Source organism: Suricata suricatta, chromosome 8 (genome assembly GCF_006229205.1).
Source record: "Suricata suricatta isolate VVHF042 chromosome 8, meerkat_22Aug2017_6uvM2_HiC, whole genome shotgun sequence".
Lineage (NCBI taxonomy): Eukaryota > Metazoa > Chordata > Mammalia > Carnivora > Herpestidae > Suricata > Suricata suricatta.
In genome coordinates this window covers 102,008,615-102,022,458 of record NC_043707.1, presented here as the reverse complement: position 1 = coordinate 102,022,458, position 13,844 = coordinate 102,008,615, and the positions used below count along the sequence as shown (strand labels likewise).

Below are 13,844 nucleotides of genomic sequence, written 5' to 3'. Positions count from 1 at the left end.
CCACGCCCGGGGGCTGGCATGAGCGGCCCTTCGGCGGCGCCGGAGGCCGGGGGAGCCGCCGCCGCCTGAGCCCCGGCCTGCCGTCCGACCCCACCTCGCTGACCGAGGCTGACCGCGGAGCGTGCGAACGACCCCGCCACTGCTTTCTTCCTCCCCTAGATCACACATCTTTGCCCCGGAAGATGGGGAACTGCCTCAAATCCCCCACGTCGGATGACATCTCCTTGCTTCATGAGTCTCAGTCTGACCGGGCTAGTTTTGGCGAGGGAACGGAGCCGGATCAGGAGCCGCCGCCGCCATATCAGGTAGGGGAGGGTGTGTGTTGGGGAGGAGGGGGTGCGAGGAGTAGAGGCAGCTCCTGGCAGAGGTTGAGGGGGCTTCGGATTGTCACTGCCCCTGGCTTTGGCAAGGCCTGGCCTGAGGGACGTCAACCCTCTTAGGCCAGGATCTGAGGGGTGATGGCTCCCCACTCCCAGAATTGGGGGGGATCTTTCACCTTCCCTCAGGTATGGTGTGGGGATGGTACTCTGTCCTTGAGTTCTGGGATCGGAGTATGTGATATCTCCTTGGCCAGTGACTGGCGGTTTGCTTGTGGAAATTGGGAATGCCATTCTCCTTTTTTTGTTGTTTAAATCGTGGAGTCTGAGCAGTGAGGTTTGGGGATGATTTCCTCATCGCAGCGCCTGCTGGATTATGGATTCTGGATAGGTGGTGGTCCCCCACCCCATTTATATTGTCTTGTATGGTCATCCTCTCCCTCCTCTCTCCCCTCTGTGTTTATGTTAATTGCGTCTGGTAGGTGTTCATTGTTCCTACAAGAGAAAAGATCTTCAAGTGATTTTAGTCCCAGCAACATTAAGAGTTACTTGTTTATGTATTTTTAATCCCTCCTCCTTTTGCTCCACCCCTGTGACACACCTTGTAAACGCGGTGGTTCAATAAAACTTGATTATCTTGAACTTTGGATACCTCTAAACTTGACTTAAGTACCTTCTGTTAATCCCTTTGTGTCAAAGTCTTGTTCCTGAACAGTTTCATTGCTTTTTGTACAGCAATCTGCAGTCCTGTCTGTTTACACAATTAATGAAAAGCTAAGACCTTTTGAACTCAGAATAGATATGTAGATATTATAATTCATAATATAAATATAAAACCTTCCCTCTACTTTTCAGTTTTAAATGATAATGGTTAAAAACTTTTTTCCAGAGGGGCTTGGATATAGTTAAGTGGCTTAATTTGTTTTTTCCTGAAGGAGGTTTAGTTTTCTAACTGGGCAGTCTCTTTTGTTGTTTCATGTGGTGACATCATTATCTAGTGTTCTTTTCTCATTCCTGTGTAAACCAGTGTCTCATCACACCAGAAAAACTTGATCACATATGCTGGTTTTCTGAGTAAAACCCTCAGGGGCCTTTCATATATGAGTAAAGTCCAGTCTTAAAACTGTGACATGCAGAAGCCTCCATGACTTATCTCTCACATTTCTGTATTCCAGGCCTACCAAATATACCAGCCTGTTCACATCTCTCTGCCTTTGCTCCAGTTGCTCCCTTTGCTAGGATCCCTTCCCCCAAGGTCAGCCAGGTGAACATCTAATCCTCTTTCAGGACCCAGCTCTCCTGTTACCTCTGTCCTCTGGGTTCCCCTCCCTCCATGAATCCATCACTCCCTTGTTTGTGCCCCTCCCCCCCAACCCTCTCTTCCATAAGCAGCACATACCACACTTGGGTGTTAATATCCTTGTTCAGTGCATGAATGTTTCAGCCTAAAGGCATTTCCCTCCTTCCCTAGTGTAAGCTGCATGCAGGTAGAGACCCTGTGTCACCTGTTAAGGCTGTTACTTCCGCAGCATCTGGTTCATAATAGTAACTTGTGAGGTAAGTGAAGACTAAGCCTTTGAGAAGAAGGACTGTGCCCTCAGTGCTTTGCGAAATTATTGGCACTTAAGAAACACTTAAATGTTGAATGAATGAATTTGAATTCAGTACTACATATTATGTTTATACACCGGTGTCTTCCAAACGTCACAGGGAAGTCTTTTAATCTTTCTGAATCTTTGAAGATTTCACTCCTCGTTTGCCTCAACTACTATAGGACAGTATGCTTATTTCAGTCACTTGAGCAAATTTTTTTGAGGTATGATTTTTATTTCAAAATTTCTTTCCATGCTCCCTACTCCCTTTCCAGACAAATTGAATATCTGGACTTAAGTGCCCTTTTTTTTCTTATCCTTATCATAATATAGTATTAAGTATAACTTCTATAGAATTTATGTGAATTGTATTTGCCTTTTCCAGGAGGACTAGATGATAATGAAAAGGTTTTTCATATCATGAAGGAACATTTTTTGAAACATGTTATTTGTGACTGGTAGTTTTTGTGGCCGCCCTTTCCTGAAGTGAATGATGCAAATACTCATAAGCCAATTTGGTATCAATTGAAAGAAAATAATTTCTTTAAAAGATGAGAGCATGAGAAGAAACCTGTAGAAAAAATTTTGTTCCCTCCCAAAGAAAATAAGATTTTTAGTAGTGGTTTATTTAGATAATATGTGAAACACTAGTCCAGAGGCAATGATTTATATATTCAGTAGACAGAAGTAACAATTTTTTTATTCAAAAATATATAATATAGTTAGTATATAATTATCAGAGCTACAGAAGTTATTAGCTTATTTCTTTAAAGAATAATCTCAGAGACACCTGGGTGGTTCCATTGGTTAAGCATCCAGACTCTTAATTTCAGCTCAGGTCAACTCAGTTTGTGCGATCACGCCCCTCCTTGGACTCTGCCATGAAAGTGCAGATCCTACTTGGGATTCTCTCTCTGCCCCTTGTGCGTGACCTCTCTCTCTCAAAGTAAATAAACGTTAAGAAAAATATAGTCTCAGCTATAATAGCATTTTCAAAAAATTCATAAAGGGAATAGTTGATTATAAAGGAACATACTTAGTATTTTTCTGTAGTTGGTAGTTTAAGAGATGTCCTTTGTGTTTATAGTGCATGAGATAAATGTATGCCAAGAACTCTATATACTAAACTTCAAAGTTTCACTTACTTCCTATTAGCAGTATCTGACAGATTTGTTTTATTTACTTATTTATATTTAAAAAGTAAATACTGTACCATTTTGGCAAGTTTATAGGAATTACCTGTTTCTTTCCCGGATTTCTTTAGTATCCTCCTAACTGGTGTCTGCATTCACCCTTGTCTTCCCTATATACAGGCTGTTCGTAACCCCGCAGCCAGAGTGATTCTGGTAAAACAGATCTTGTCACTTGGCTCAACCTTCTGTGAATCGCCTTTCATTCACAGTAAAAGCCAAATTCCTTAGTGTCCCATAAACCCTCCATAATCTATATATCCCAACACTTGTCTCTTAACACCTCTCTTACTATTCTTCCTCCTGCTGGCTTCTCTTTACCTTCTCTGGTCTGCTTGTTCTTAGGACCTGTGTATTCCTTGGTTGTTTTTATGCCTGGAGTGATCTTTCTCAGTCATTACTGTGGCTGACTGCTACTTCCTTCAAGTCTTAAATGACACCTTCATAAACCCTCTCTGAACACCCTAACTTAAAATGACAACACCCTGGAATTCTTCCTGACCCTCTTCTATTTTTTTCCCCATAGTATTTATCATTCCCTAACACACTGTCTTAACTATGTTTATTGCTTATTATCTGTCTTCTCCCACTAGGGCTAAGCCTCTTGAAGAAAGGAGGGTTGTTTTTTTTTTTTTTAATTGTTGAACAGTAGCCGGAATACATGGCATATATTAGGCACTCAATTATTGGCTGAATGAATGGATTTGTTTTAAATGAATTCATGTATTTTGAGGCCAGTGCAGTTTAATGTCTTATAAGAATTATGCATATCCCTAGTGCCTTCTTTCCTTTACTATGGATCATTTTCAAGGAATCAATCCTAAAAATCAAATTTCAGTAATATTAAATACAGGAATTGGTGTAAAATATTTATTACATTATTTAGTGTTTTTTTCCCCACTGTATTCTATAACAGAATGTTTTTTATGAGAAAGTATTTGATTCCTTATCCTTAAAGAAATGGGAGGGAAGAGGTTAGAGCTTTTCTTGAATTATAAGGTAAAAACAAAAGAATTGGGCACTCTCTACTCTCTTTTTCCTGAATGTTTAAAAAGAATACGAAGGAAATCTGGCCATAAAGGGCAGTCTTAGACAGTTGTGAGAGGGAAGATAAATCATGAAAGGCTGAGGGTATGAAGGTCTATAAGAGGAAAGGCCAGCTGGTAGCCCAGTGCTCAAAGGTATGTATATATGAACAGGTTTAAGACCTCCCTCCATTTGTCATATGATAAATCAGGAGTAATACTTGTTAAAAAGAGCTTAATATTCATTGAGCAATAACAAAAGTGACTTTATAGTATTTTTATTTGAATACTGTGTATATATTTATATAAATATACAGATTGGTTTCTCAGTTTTGCAGTAGTTATAGAGTTTGGGATTTATTGATCTTTAGTGATACTTTTGATTAATTCATTTGGAATTTTAAAATCAGAAGAAAACAAGTTATTGTTAATATAGCAGTGAGTGCGAGTGTAGCTCTGGACTTGGAGTCAGATGGATCTGAGTTCCAAACCTGATTGTCATTTACATGTAAAGTAAGTTATCAGATTTTATTGTGTTTTAAGGAACTTCTTTCATGAATAACAACATTTTGGATATTTCCATTTTTTTTTAATGTTTATTTTTGAGAGAGAGAGAACAGGGAAGGGGCACAGAGAGGGAGACACAGAATTCAAAGCAGGCTCCAGGCTCTGAACTGTCAGCATATAGCCTGATGTGGGGCTCCAGTCCACAAACTGTAAGATTGTGACGTGAACTGAAGTCAGACACTCAACTGACTGAGCCACCCAGGCACCCCAGCATTTTGGATATTTCAGATTGTGACTAAATAAAATTTTCTTCAAGATACTTTAAAAAAAAAAGGCTTAGATTTGTTTGGAACTCATTAAAAGTAACCTGTCTCCTTTCAAAATACAGAGTATAATAAAATCCTCTACTTATTTTAAAGTATTTAAAGCTGTAATAAAATTAATACCTTGTTTTTCTGATAACAGTATGAAGTTAAGTTTAGGTATTTGAAGTTTTTTTTATGTATTACATTTCCTCTACCTTTTTGGTGAAAATTACCTCAGTCTGCATTTCACACATCTTCATCTTATTTAACTTTAAAAAATTTCCTTTGTGTGATATTTTATCCTTCCCCTCCTAAAGTTGTCTTTTCCCTAAAGTGCAGATCAGCTCCAACCTCTTTGATAAAGCCTTCCCTGACCATTTTTGTTTGTAATATTTATCTGGAAATCATGTGTTAACTTGATTAATTAGCTCTTAGTGCTTTAACAATGATCACTTTTCCAAATTAGTTTCTTTAAAAATGAGAATGATAAGATTTCAAAAAATTCTCAGTGGAATGGAATGGCATTCTACATGTTATAGCTACCTAGTGCCTAACTTAGAACTGTACCTTCTCCCTCTTATACTGTCACCGTTGTAATTGAAGTCCTCTCATGGTACCTAATTGATGTCTCGTCTCTTCCCCATTCATTTCATTCTTCAATGCTAGATAAATCTGTCTAGATCAAATCCCTTGCCTCTTATTCCTTAATGACTTCTTCATGACTTATCCACTAAAGATCTCTGTATTAGCAATCAAAGTCATGATCCGGCTCCTAACATACTTTTTTTTCAAGTTTTTTTGTAGGCTTGTATACAACTTCTACTCAAGTCAGTCTGAAAAGTTTGCTATATTCTATATATGCCTTCTGTTTTCCAATCTTTGCTGTTGTTCTGTTCCCATTGCCCAGAATTCTCTTCCCTTAATGTTCCCAGTATAAACTCTAGTTTACAAGGTCCTGCTCGAATGCCACGAATCCTTTTATTTTTCTGATTTCCCCCAATTTGAATAACATTTTGCTCTGAACTCCTTTAGCACTTTGTTTACCATTATTAGGACACTTAACCCTTCCTATTTGATTTTACTTATAACAGTGTCGTATCTCTTCTGTGAGGCTACAACTGATTCATCTTTGCATTCCTGGAGTTATACTTTTCATATAGTAGGCACTCAAATACTTGAATAAATGTGAAAATCAGTTACTGGATTTTTCTTTAAGAGTGGGAAGTTTTATGTTCGTTCTCTTCTGTGTGAATGGTTATAAAGTGTGTAAACTCTCAATTGAGATCAGTTTGTGTTCTGGTAGTTCTGCTTGCTTTGATCTGTTTTTTGTTTGTTTATGCCTGGAACTCATTCTGGGTATCCTTTAATTAAGAATGATTCTTTGCCATTAAGAATGTACCTACCTTTGGGGCGCCTGGGTGGCTCAGTCGGTTAAGCGTCTGTCTTTGGCTCAAGTCATGATCTCATGGTTTGTGGGTTTGAGCCCTACGTCGGGCTCTGTGCTGACAGCTAGCTCAGAGCCTGGAGCCTGATTCAGATTGTGTCTCCCTCTCTGACCCTCTCCTGCTTGTGCCCTCTCCCAAAAATAAATAAAAAACAGGAAAAAAAATTAAAAAAAAAAAAGAATGTACCTACCTTTAAGAGTCGGACAGTCTGTGTCACAGTTTAATTCTAGAGTTAATTATAGGCTAACTTAAGAAGATAGGAGTAATGAGTTACTTGTCCATAGATCTGAGAAGTTGACTTCCTTAAAATATTGAGTTAATACTTCCTAGAAACCTCCATATTTTATAAAATTTTAGTCTATTAAAATATTAATATAATACGTGAGGTAGAATGAGAATCTTCTCTTTAAAGGTTTTAGTTTTGTTTGGCTTCTAAATAGAAAAATTGTCACAGAAGTTCTCCCTTCAACTGGTGTCACTTTCTCTCTTTTGTCTTCTGTCTTTACTGTGACTTAGCCAAGATAAATTCTATAAATGAGGAGGGGAATGAAAGGAAGATAATCGTAAATACAATTAGAATTAGATGTTATATTTATATATCTAAGATGTCATCTTGCCTCAAGCCATTTCTGAATATAATTATCTATGTATAACCTTCCTTCAAGCAAAGAGTTAGGGATGATCTTTTTCTGTCCTGTATTCAAACAGGCTATTAAATAGGCTGTAACAAATTTTTGAGTTGATTCCTTACTAGTAACTTTTAATACTGAATATAACAAATATTTATAATAGTTAACATGCTCAGAATTCAGGATCTTTGCAATTGGTATATAAATGAAGTGGTGGTGATAATAAAGACTAAGAGTGGAAATATGAGTGAAAGAGAAGAAGGAAAAGCTGGCTAATAGACAGCTAAACTGTGTGTTTTTAATGGCAAAAGAGATGGCTACATGCAGTTGAAAAGTAAAGTGATAAGGGAGAACTAAATATATTCTGCTCTTGGATCATCTGCCTGACCTTTTGATTCTGATATTCAATTTGGCCTTATAATATGTTGCTTTTGAAGTCTTAAAGTTCCTCCTTATTTTAACTGATCAAGAATACTTTTCAGTTCAGCTTAATATGAATGCACATATTAATATGAATGCACATATCTTTTAATTAAATAGCCAACCTGGAGTGTGCTCCCAGAGGCCAGTTGAGTAATTATCTTGTTACTTAATCCAGAGAGCATATCATAAAGTAACTAAAGGATATGCAGTTGTGGGAATGAAGAAAAGCAATCCTCTATATATATTTGTTTTAAATTTATTAAAAATTTTCTGAATTTTTACGAAACTGAATGGTTTTAAGAAGAGTGAGACTTGTATAACTGACCTAGCTAGTTAAATTACATGTGAGGGGGGCTTCTGGGTGGCTCAGTCAGTTAAGCATCTTCGGCTCAGGTCATGATCTCGTGGTTCGTGAGTTTGAGCTCTGCGTCAGTCAGGCTCCGTGCTGACAGCTCAGAGCCTGGAGCCTCCTTCAGATTCTGTGTCTCCTTCTCTCTCTACCCCTCCCCACTGGCATTCTTGTCTCTCTCTCTCTCTCTCTCTCTCTCTCTCTCTCTCTTACAAAAATAAACATTAAAAATTTTTTTAATTACATGTAATTTTGTATAACAATTTAATTTTTTTTTTATTTTTAAAAAATGTTTGGGGTGAGTGCAGAGAGGGGGAGGCTCCACACTGTAAGCACCGGGCTCAAACTCACAAACCATGACCTCGTGACCTGAGCAGAAATCAAGAGTCATTGTTTAACCAACTGAGCCACCCAGGCACCCCAACAATTTAATTCTTATATTTGTGGGGGGGGGGAGCAGTTTATCATATACTGAATAAGTAAGGCTTAAAAAACAGTTTCTTTTTTCAGTCAGCAAGTTTATGTTATGCCCAAGGGGAAAGGAAAATGAGCCCTTTACTCTTAAGGAGCTGCCATTTTATTTTAATTAAGGGGATGAGGTTAATGGATATGCAGGAAGCATTTATTAGTTCTGATGAAGCAATATATACTGAAATATTAAATTGATGTAGACTTTTGAATTGGGGGATCAACTTGTGATATAGCGGTGAACCACAAATTTACTTTTTAGCTTCTGAAGACTTCAGGTAAAGTTTTGCCTGAACATTGGTATAAGAAATGGAATAAAAGCAAAAGAGCTGCCCTGATTAAAATATGAGTGGGGGAACTTGGAGCCAAAAGAGTAATCAGTAGGTAGGGAAAATGAATTTAGAGAAAGTTGTATAATCTTGTTACATTAATGTAATAATATATATGTGTATAAATAAATTTTTTTATTATGTACACTGAAGAGTATGTCTTTAACAGCATAACTAAAAGTATTTTAACCAAATGGTCCAGTGATACATGTTATAACCACCATCAAGATATATAGCCTGTTTCTAACCCCAAAAGTCTCCTTCATACCTCCTCCAACAGTCAATACCCCTTTGCAAAAATAACCACTATTCTTTTTTTTTTTTTTTAAGTTTATTTATTTTGAGAGAGAGAGTATGAGCAGGGGAGGGGCAGAGAGAGATGGGGAGAGAATCCCAAGCAAGCCCTGCACTATCAGCTCAGAGCCTGATGCAGGGCTCCAACTCGTGAACTGTGAGATCATGACTTGAGCCAAAATCAAGAGTTAGACACTTAACCAACTGAGTCACCCAGGTGCCTAACTGCTATTCTGACCTCTTATCACCATATTGTTTTGCCTAGTTTTGAACTTAAATAGAATAATAGTTCATTCAACATTGTGAAATTTATTTATGTTATTTATGTAGCAGTAGTTATAATTTTCATTGCCGTACAGTATTCAATTGTATAAATTTAGATTTTTTTCAATCCATTCTATTGGTGTATATTGGGTTCTGTTAGCTTTTGACTATATAAATCTGTGACCATTCCTTTTTATGTACATAAAGTACATACTATTTATTTCGGGTATATAGTTTTTCCCACATTTTATTATAGAATTTTTCAAAAGTAAAGAAGTTGACACAATTATTTGAACATCCATATTCTTATGACTTAGATTCTATCCATTTTGCTATTTGTTTTAACATATAGCCATCTCTCCTATCAATCCATCTTATTGTTGATGCATTTCAAAATAAATTGACAAGTAGTTTTCCAAAGTGGCTCATCAATTTACACTCCTATCAGTTATATATGAGAGTTCTGTTTGCTCTACCTCCTTACTAGCACCTGGTATTGCCAGTCCCTATTATTTTAGACGTTTTGTTAAGTGTGGACATGTCTTTTCACTGTGGTTTAACTTGGATTTTCCAAGTGAGAAATGCATACTAGTATGTGGTCTTTGTGGCTGGCCTCTTACACTTAGGATAATGTTTTAGGATTCATATATGTTGTAGCATGTATTATGACTTCATTCCTTTTCATTGTGAAATATTCCATTGTATGAGTCTACCACATTTTATTTAGCCATTGTTCAATTAATGAACATTTGGATTTCTACTTTTTGGCTGTTAGAACACTGCTATGAATTTTTGTGTACAAGTTTTAAGTGAATGTGTTTTCATTTCTCTTCATTATACACCTCTTAATGGAATTGCTTTGTCATAATTCCATGTTTAACCTTTTGAGGAACTACCAAACCATTTCCAAAGTGCTTTTACCATTTTATATTCCCACCAGCATTGCACAAGAGTTCCAGTGTGTGCACATGTTGCCAAATCGTATTGTCTGCTTTTATTGTAGCCATCTTAGTGGCTATAAAGTGGTATCTCATTGTGGTTTTGATTGCATTTCCCTGAAGGCTACTAATGTTGAGCATCTTGGGGTACCTGGGTGGTTTAGTCTGTTGAGTGTCCAGCTCTTGATTTCTGTTCATGCGATGATCTCATGGTTGTGAAATTACACCCTGCATTGGGCTTTGCACTGGGCCTGGAGTGTGATTCAGATTGTCTCTCTCCCTCTGCTCCTCTTCCCCACTCGCACACTTTCTCTCTTGAGAATTAAAAGAAAAATGTTGAGCATCTTTTTATGTGCTTGTTGGCATTTGTATATCTTCTTTGGAGATGTATCTATTCAGATTCTTTGCCTATTTTTATTTTTAATTTTAATATTTTTTGGAAAGAGCTCAAATGGGGGAGAGGGGGCTGCAGGAGAGAGAATCTTAAACAGGGCTTGATCCCACAACCCTAGGACTATGACCCAAGCTGAAGTCAAGAGCCAGATGCTCCACCAACTGAGCCATCCAGACACCCTTCCTTTGTTTTTAATCAGGTTGTCTTTATTATTGAGTTGCTTGCAAGTGTTTTTTATACATTCCAGTCCCTTGTAAGATACATGATTTGCAAAAAAGTTTTCTGCCATTTTATGTGTTTTTTCACTTTCTCGGTGGTGTTATTTGAAGCACAAAGGTTATTAATTATATGAAGTCCGATTTATTTTTTCCTTTGCCATTTGAATGTTTGATGTCGTGTCTAAGAAGTTTGGCCAAACCCACAGTCAAAAAAATTTACTCATTTGTTTTATTTTTGGTTCTCATATGTTAGGTATAGATTCGTTTTGAGTTAATTTTTATGAATGGAAGGAACATATTTATTCCTGTGCAAGTGACTGTCCTGATACAGCACCATTTGTTGAAAAGAGTGTTCTTCCCCCATTGTCTTGGCTTTCCTGCCCCAAATCAGTTGTCCATAAATACAAAGGTTTATTTCTGGACTCTTGAGTTTTGTTCCTTTGATTTTTATAACTATCCTTAACGCTAGTACTACACTAACTCTAATACATTTTTAAGTCAGAAGTGTGAATTTTCCAACTTTATTCTTCTTATTCAACATTATTAGTCCCTTTTAATTCCATATGAATTTTAGGATCAGCTGTCAAGTTCTGTAAATAAGCCAACTGAGATTTTGATAGGGCCACTTGAACTTTTTTTTGAAACATCATTATCATCCAAAGTCCAAGGTTTATATTAAGGTCACTCTGTGTACACCAAGTTTGAACAAAGGTATAATGACATAGATCCAGCATTATAGCATCATTCATAACCGTTTCCCTGACCTAAAAATCCTCTATGCTTCACCTACTCATTCTTCCCTCCTTCTAACTCCTGGCAATGACTGAGCTTTTTACTTTCACCATAGTTTTGCCTTTTCCAGGATGCCTTTTCCTGTCATAGCGGATGGGATAGATTGTCTTCTTTCATTTAGTAATATACAATTAAAATTCCTCCATGTCTATCCATCGCTTGAGAACTCATTTCTTTTTAGCACTGAATGCTATTCTGTTTTCTTGATGTATCACAGTTTATCCTTTTACTTACTAAAGGACATCTTGATTACTTCCAAATAGCGCTTATGAATAAATAAAGGTGCTATGAACATCCACGTGTACATTTTTGGGTGGACCTAAGTTTTCAACTCCTCTAGGTAAATACCATGGAACACAGTTGTTAGATCGAATGTGGTAAGAGCATGTTTGCCAAATTGTTATAGTAGCTGTGCCACATTGTATCCCCACTGGCAGTGAGTGAGATTTCCTATTGCTCCACATTTGATACTGTCAGTGTTTTAGATTTTCCCATTCTAATAAGTATAGTGGTTATGTTTTGTTGGTTTTATTTTGTGATTCGCAGTGCTTCTCAGTGTCATCCCCCTTACCCTTAGGTGGAACAGGATAGCAAAAGGAAGATGAGGTTGGATATTTCCCTTCCTCCATGTGGTAGGCTAGACCCAGCTGGATTTGAGTATTTCCCTTTGTTCAGATAGGTTAGGTTTTGATAAAACTTTTGCAGGTTAGCTCTGGCAAAAGTTTCTCCTGAGTGCAGGCCTTGTTAAAAAGATTATAATGCTCCGGTGTATATCAAAAGATCTTTCCCCTTCCCCTGTTAGAAGCATGAGGGGATTTTCTCCGATATTTACTGGACCTGGTGGAGCTCTTGAAGATAAAGAGGTGGGGACACCCCTGGAGTTTCTAACTCCAACCTGGCCACACTGAACCTCTAGCAGTCTGTCAGTTACAGTTCAGGTTTTCCTACCCCAGCACTGGTTCTGCTTATGGATTTCTGCTCTGGTAAGTTTTGATTTTCTGTATTCACTTGTCTGTCTAATTTTTGGGTCAGCAGTTTTCCCTATGACCTCACTTCTCTGACAGATACAAGAAGAGTTGTTGATTTTTTTCAGTGTGTTCAGTTTCTTTTGTTAGGATGGAGTGGTAATTTGTAAGCACCTTACATGCCAGACCAGAAGCTAGAAATTCATAATTTCCATGATAACTCTATCAAAGTGAATATTATTCCATTTTACAGATGAAGAAACAACTTTGGCTGTAGAGTCAGGCATCTATGAGATAGGAATTTTAGACAGTAGAAGTAATTATACAGCATGGCAAAGGAAAATAGATGTAATATACCAGATTTGGCTCAAAGGCCATGGGAACATGGGAGTTCATTTCCAGTAGAGTTAATCTGTCAGGAGAATGGGATATTGTAATGAAGTGGCTTTCACAGGGATAACTGAAGTAATGAGACTCCTTTAAAATGGACTGGGTCTTAAAAATATTTCCTAAATCATATAAAGGTAGGTTTCATATAGCACAACAGTGTTCTGCTAAATTGACAAAAATACCCTTGTGCTTAACATTTGTTTTGTCATTTGAGTTTAAGCAGCCCTGCCAGCTCAGTGTAATACTAATATTGAATGTAGCAAAGTTTATTTTGGTGTTTCCATGTCTTTTCTATCAGTGACTGCCCTTCTGTCTAACCTTTCCCAACCAAATCAGTATAAGAAATGGCATATTCATCATTAGTTGGTATTATGGAACCAGCTTCTGTCTATTATTTAATGCTAATTGCAGTATAGTATGGTTGTGTTTTACTTAATGTTAACTTCTTGTCATTTGTATCGTGGTTTCTTCTCTTTCATTGTGATATTTTTTTAATGTGGAAGTAGTAGAAGTAAATTTAGAGCTAAGAGGGCTCTGAAGCCATAGAAACTAAAAAGTAGTCAATTTAGGGTAATAGAGGAGCAAGGAGGTCCAGAAAAAAAGTCTAAAAAAAAAAAAATGAGGTAGTAAAGTCACACAAGAGAATGTAATGGATTCAGTTGTAGAAGGCACAATTGCAATTAAATTAAAGTGAGATTTACCACTTAAAACAGGGATTTATTTTAGATAGATATGTCTTGGGTAGAAAACCTTACACATTTTTTAACATTTTTGTCAAGATTTTTTGTTCTAGTATAGTGCCTTTGGTAACAATGTCTTACTCTCAACTCAGTCCTTTTTCAAACATCATAACCCTCCCTTTTCATTGTTACCCCTTCCCCATAAATCACTGAAATACGGACTTCTGAGCAGATGTCCACGTCATCTTACGAATTCAAAATTATTAAAAAGATTAGTTTTTTATATTCTGGAAGTAATATCAGGGTACCTCCAGAGTCTTGAATTACTTA

The 13,844-nt window shown here is 37.1% G+C and overlaps 1 protein-coding gene across 1 annotated transcript in view; it reads left to right on the top strand.

Annotated features, from left to right (window-relative positions):
• The first annotated feature begins 6 nt into the window (after positions 1-6).
• Positions 7-13,844, top strand: part of RNF11 (ring finger protein 11) — a 36,971-nt gene continuing 23,133 nt past the window's right edge. Inside the window, exon 1 of the mRNA XM_029949686.1 lies at positions 7-305. Within this exon, the coding sequence (XP_029805546.1) occupies positions 183-305 (123 nt within the window). The 5' untranslated portion in view covers positions 7-182. The remainder of the gene's footprint in view (positions 306-13,844) is intronic.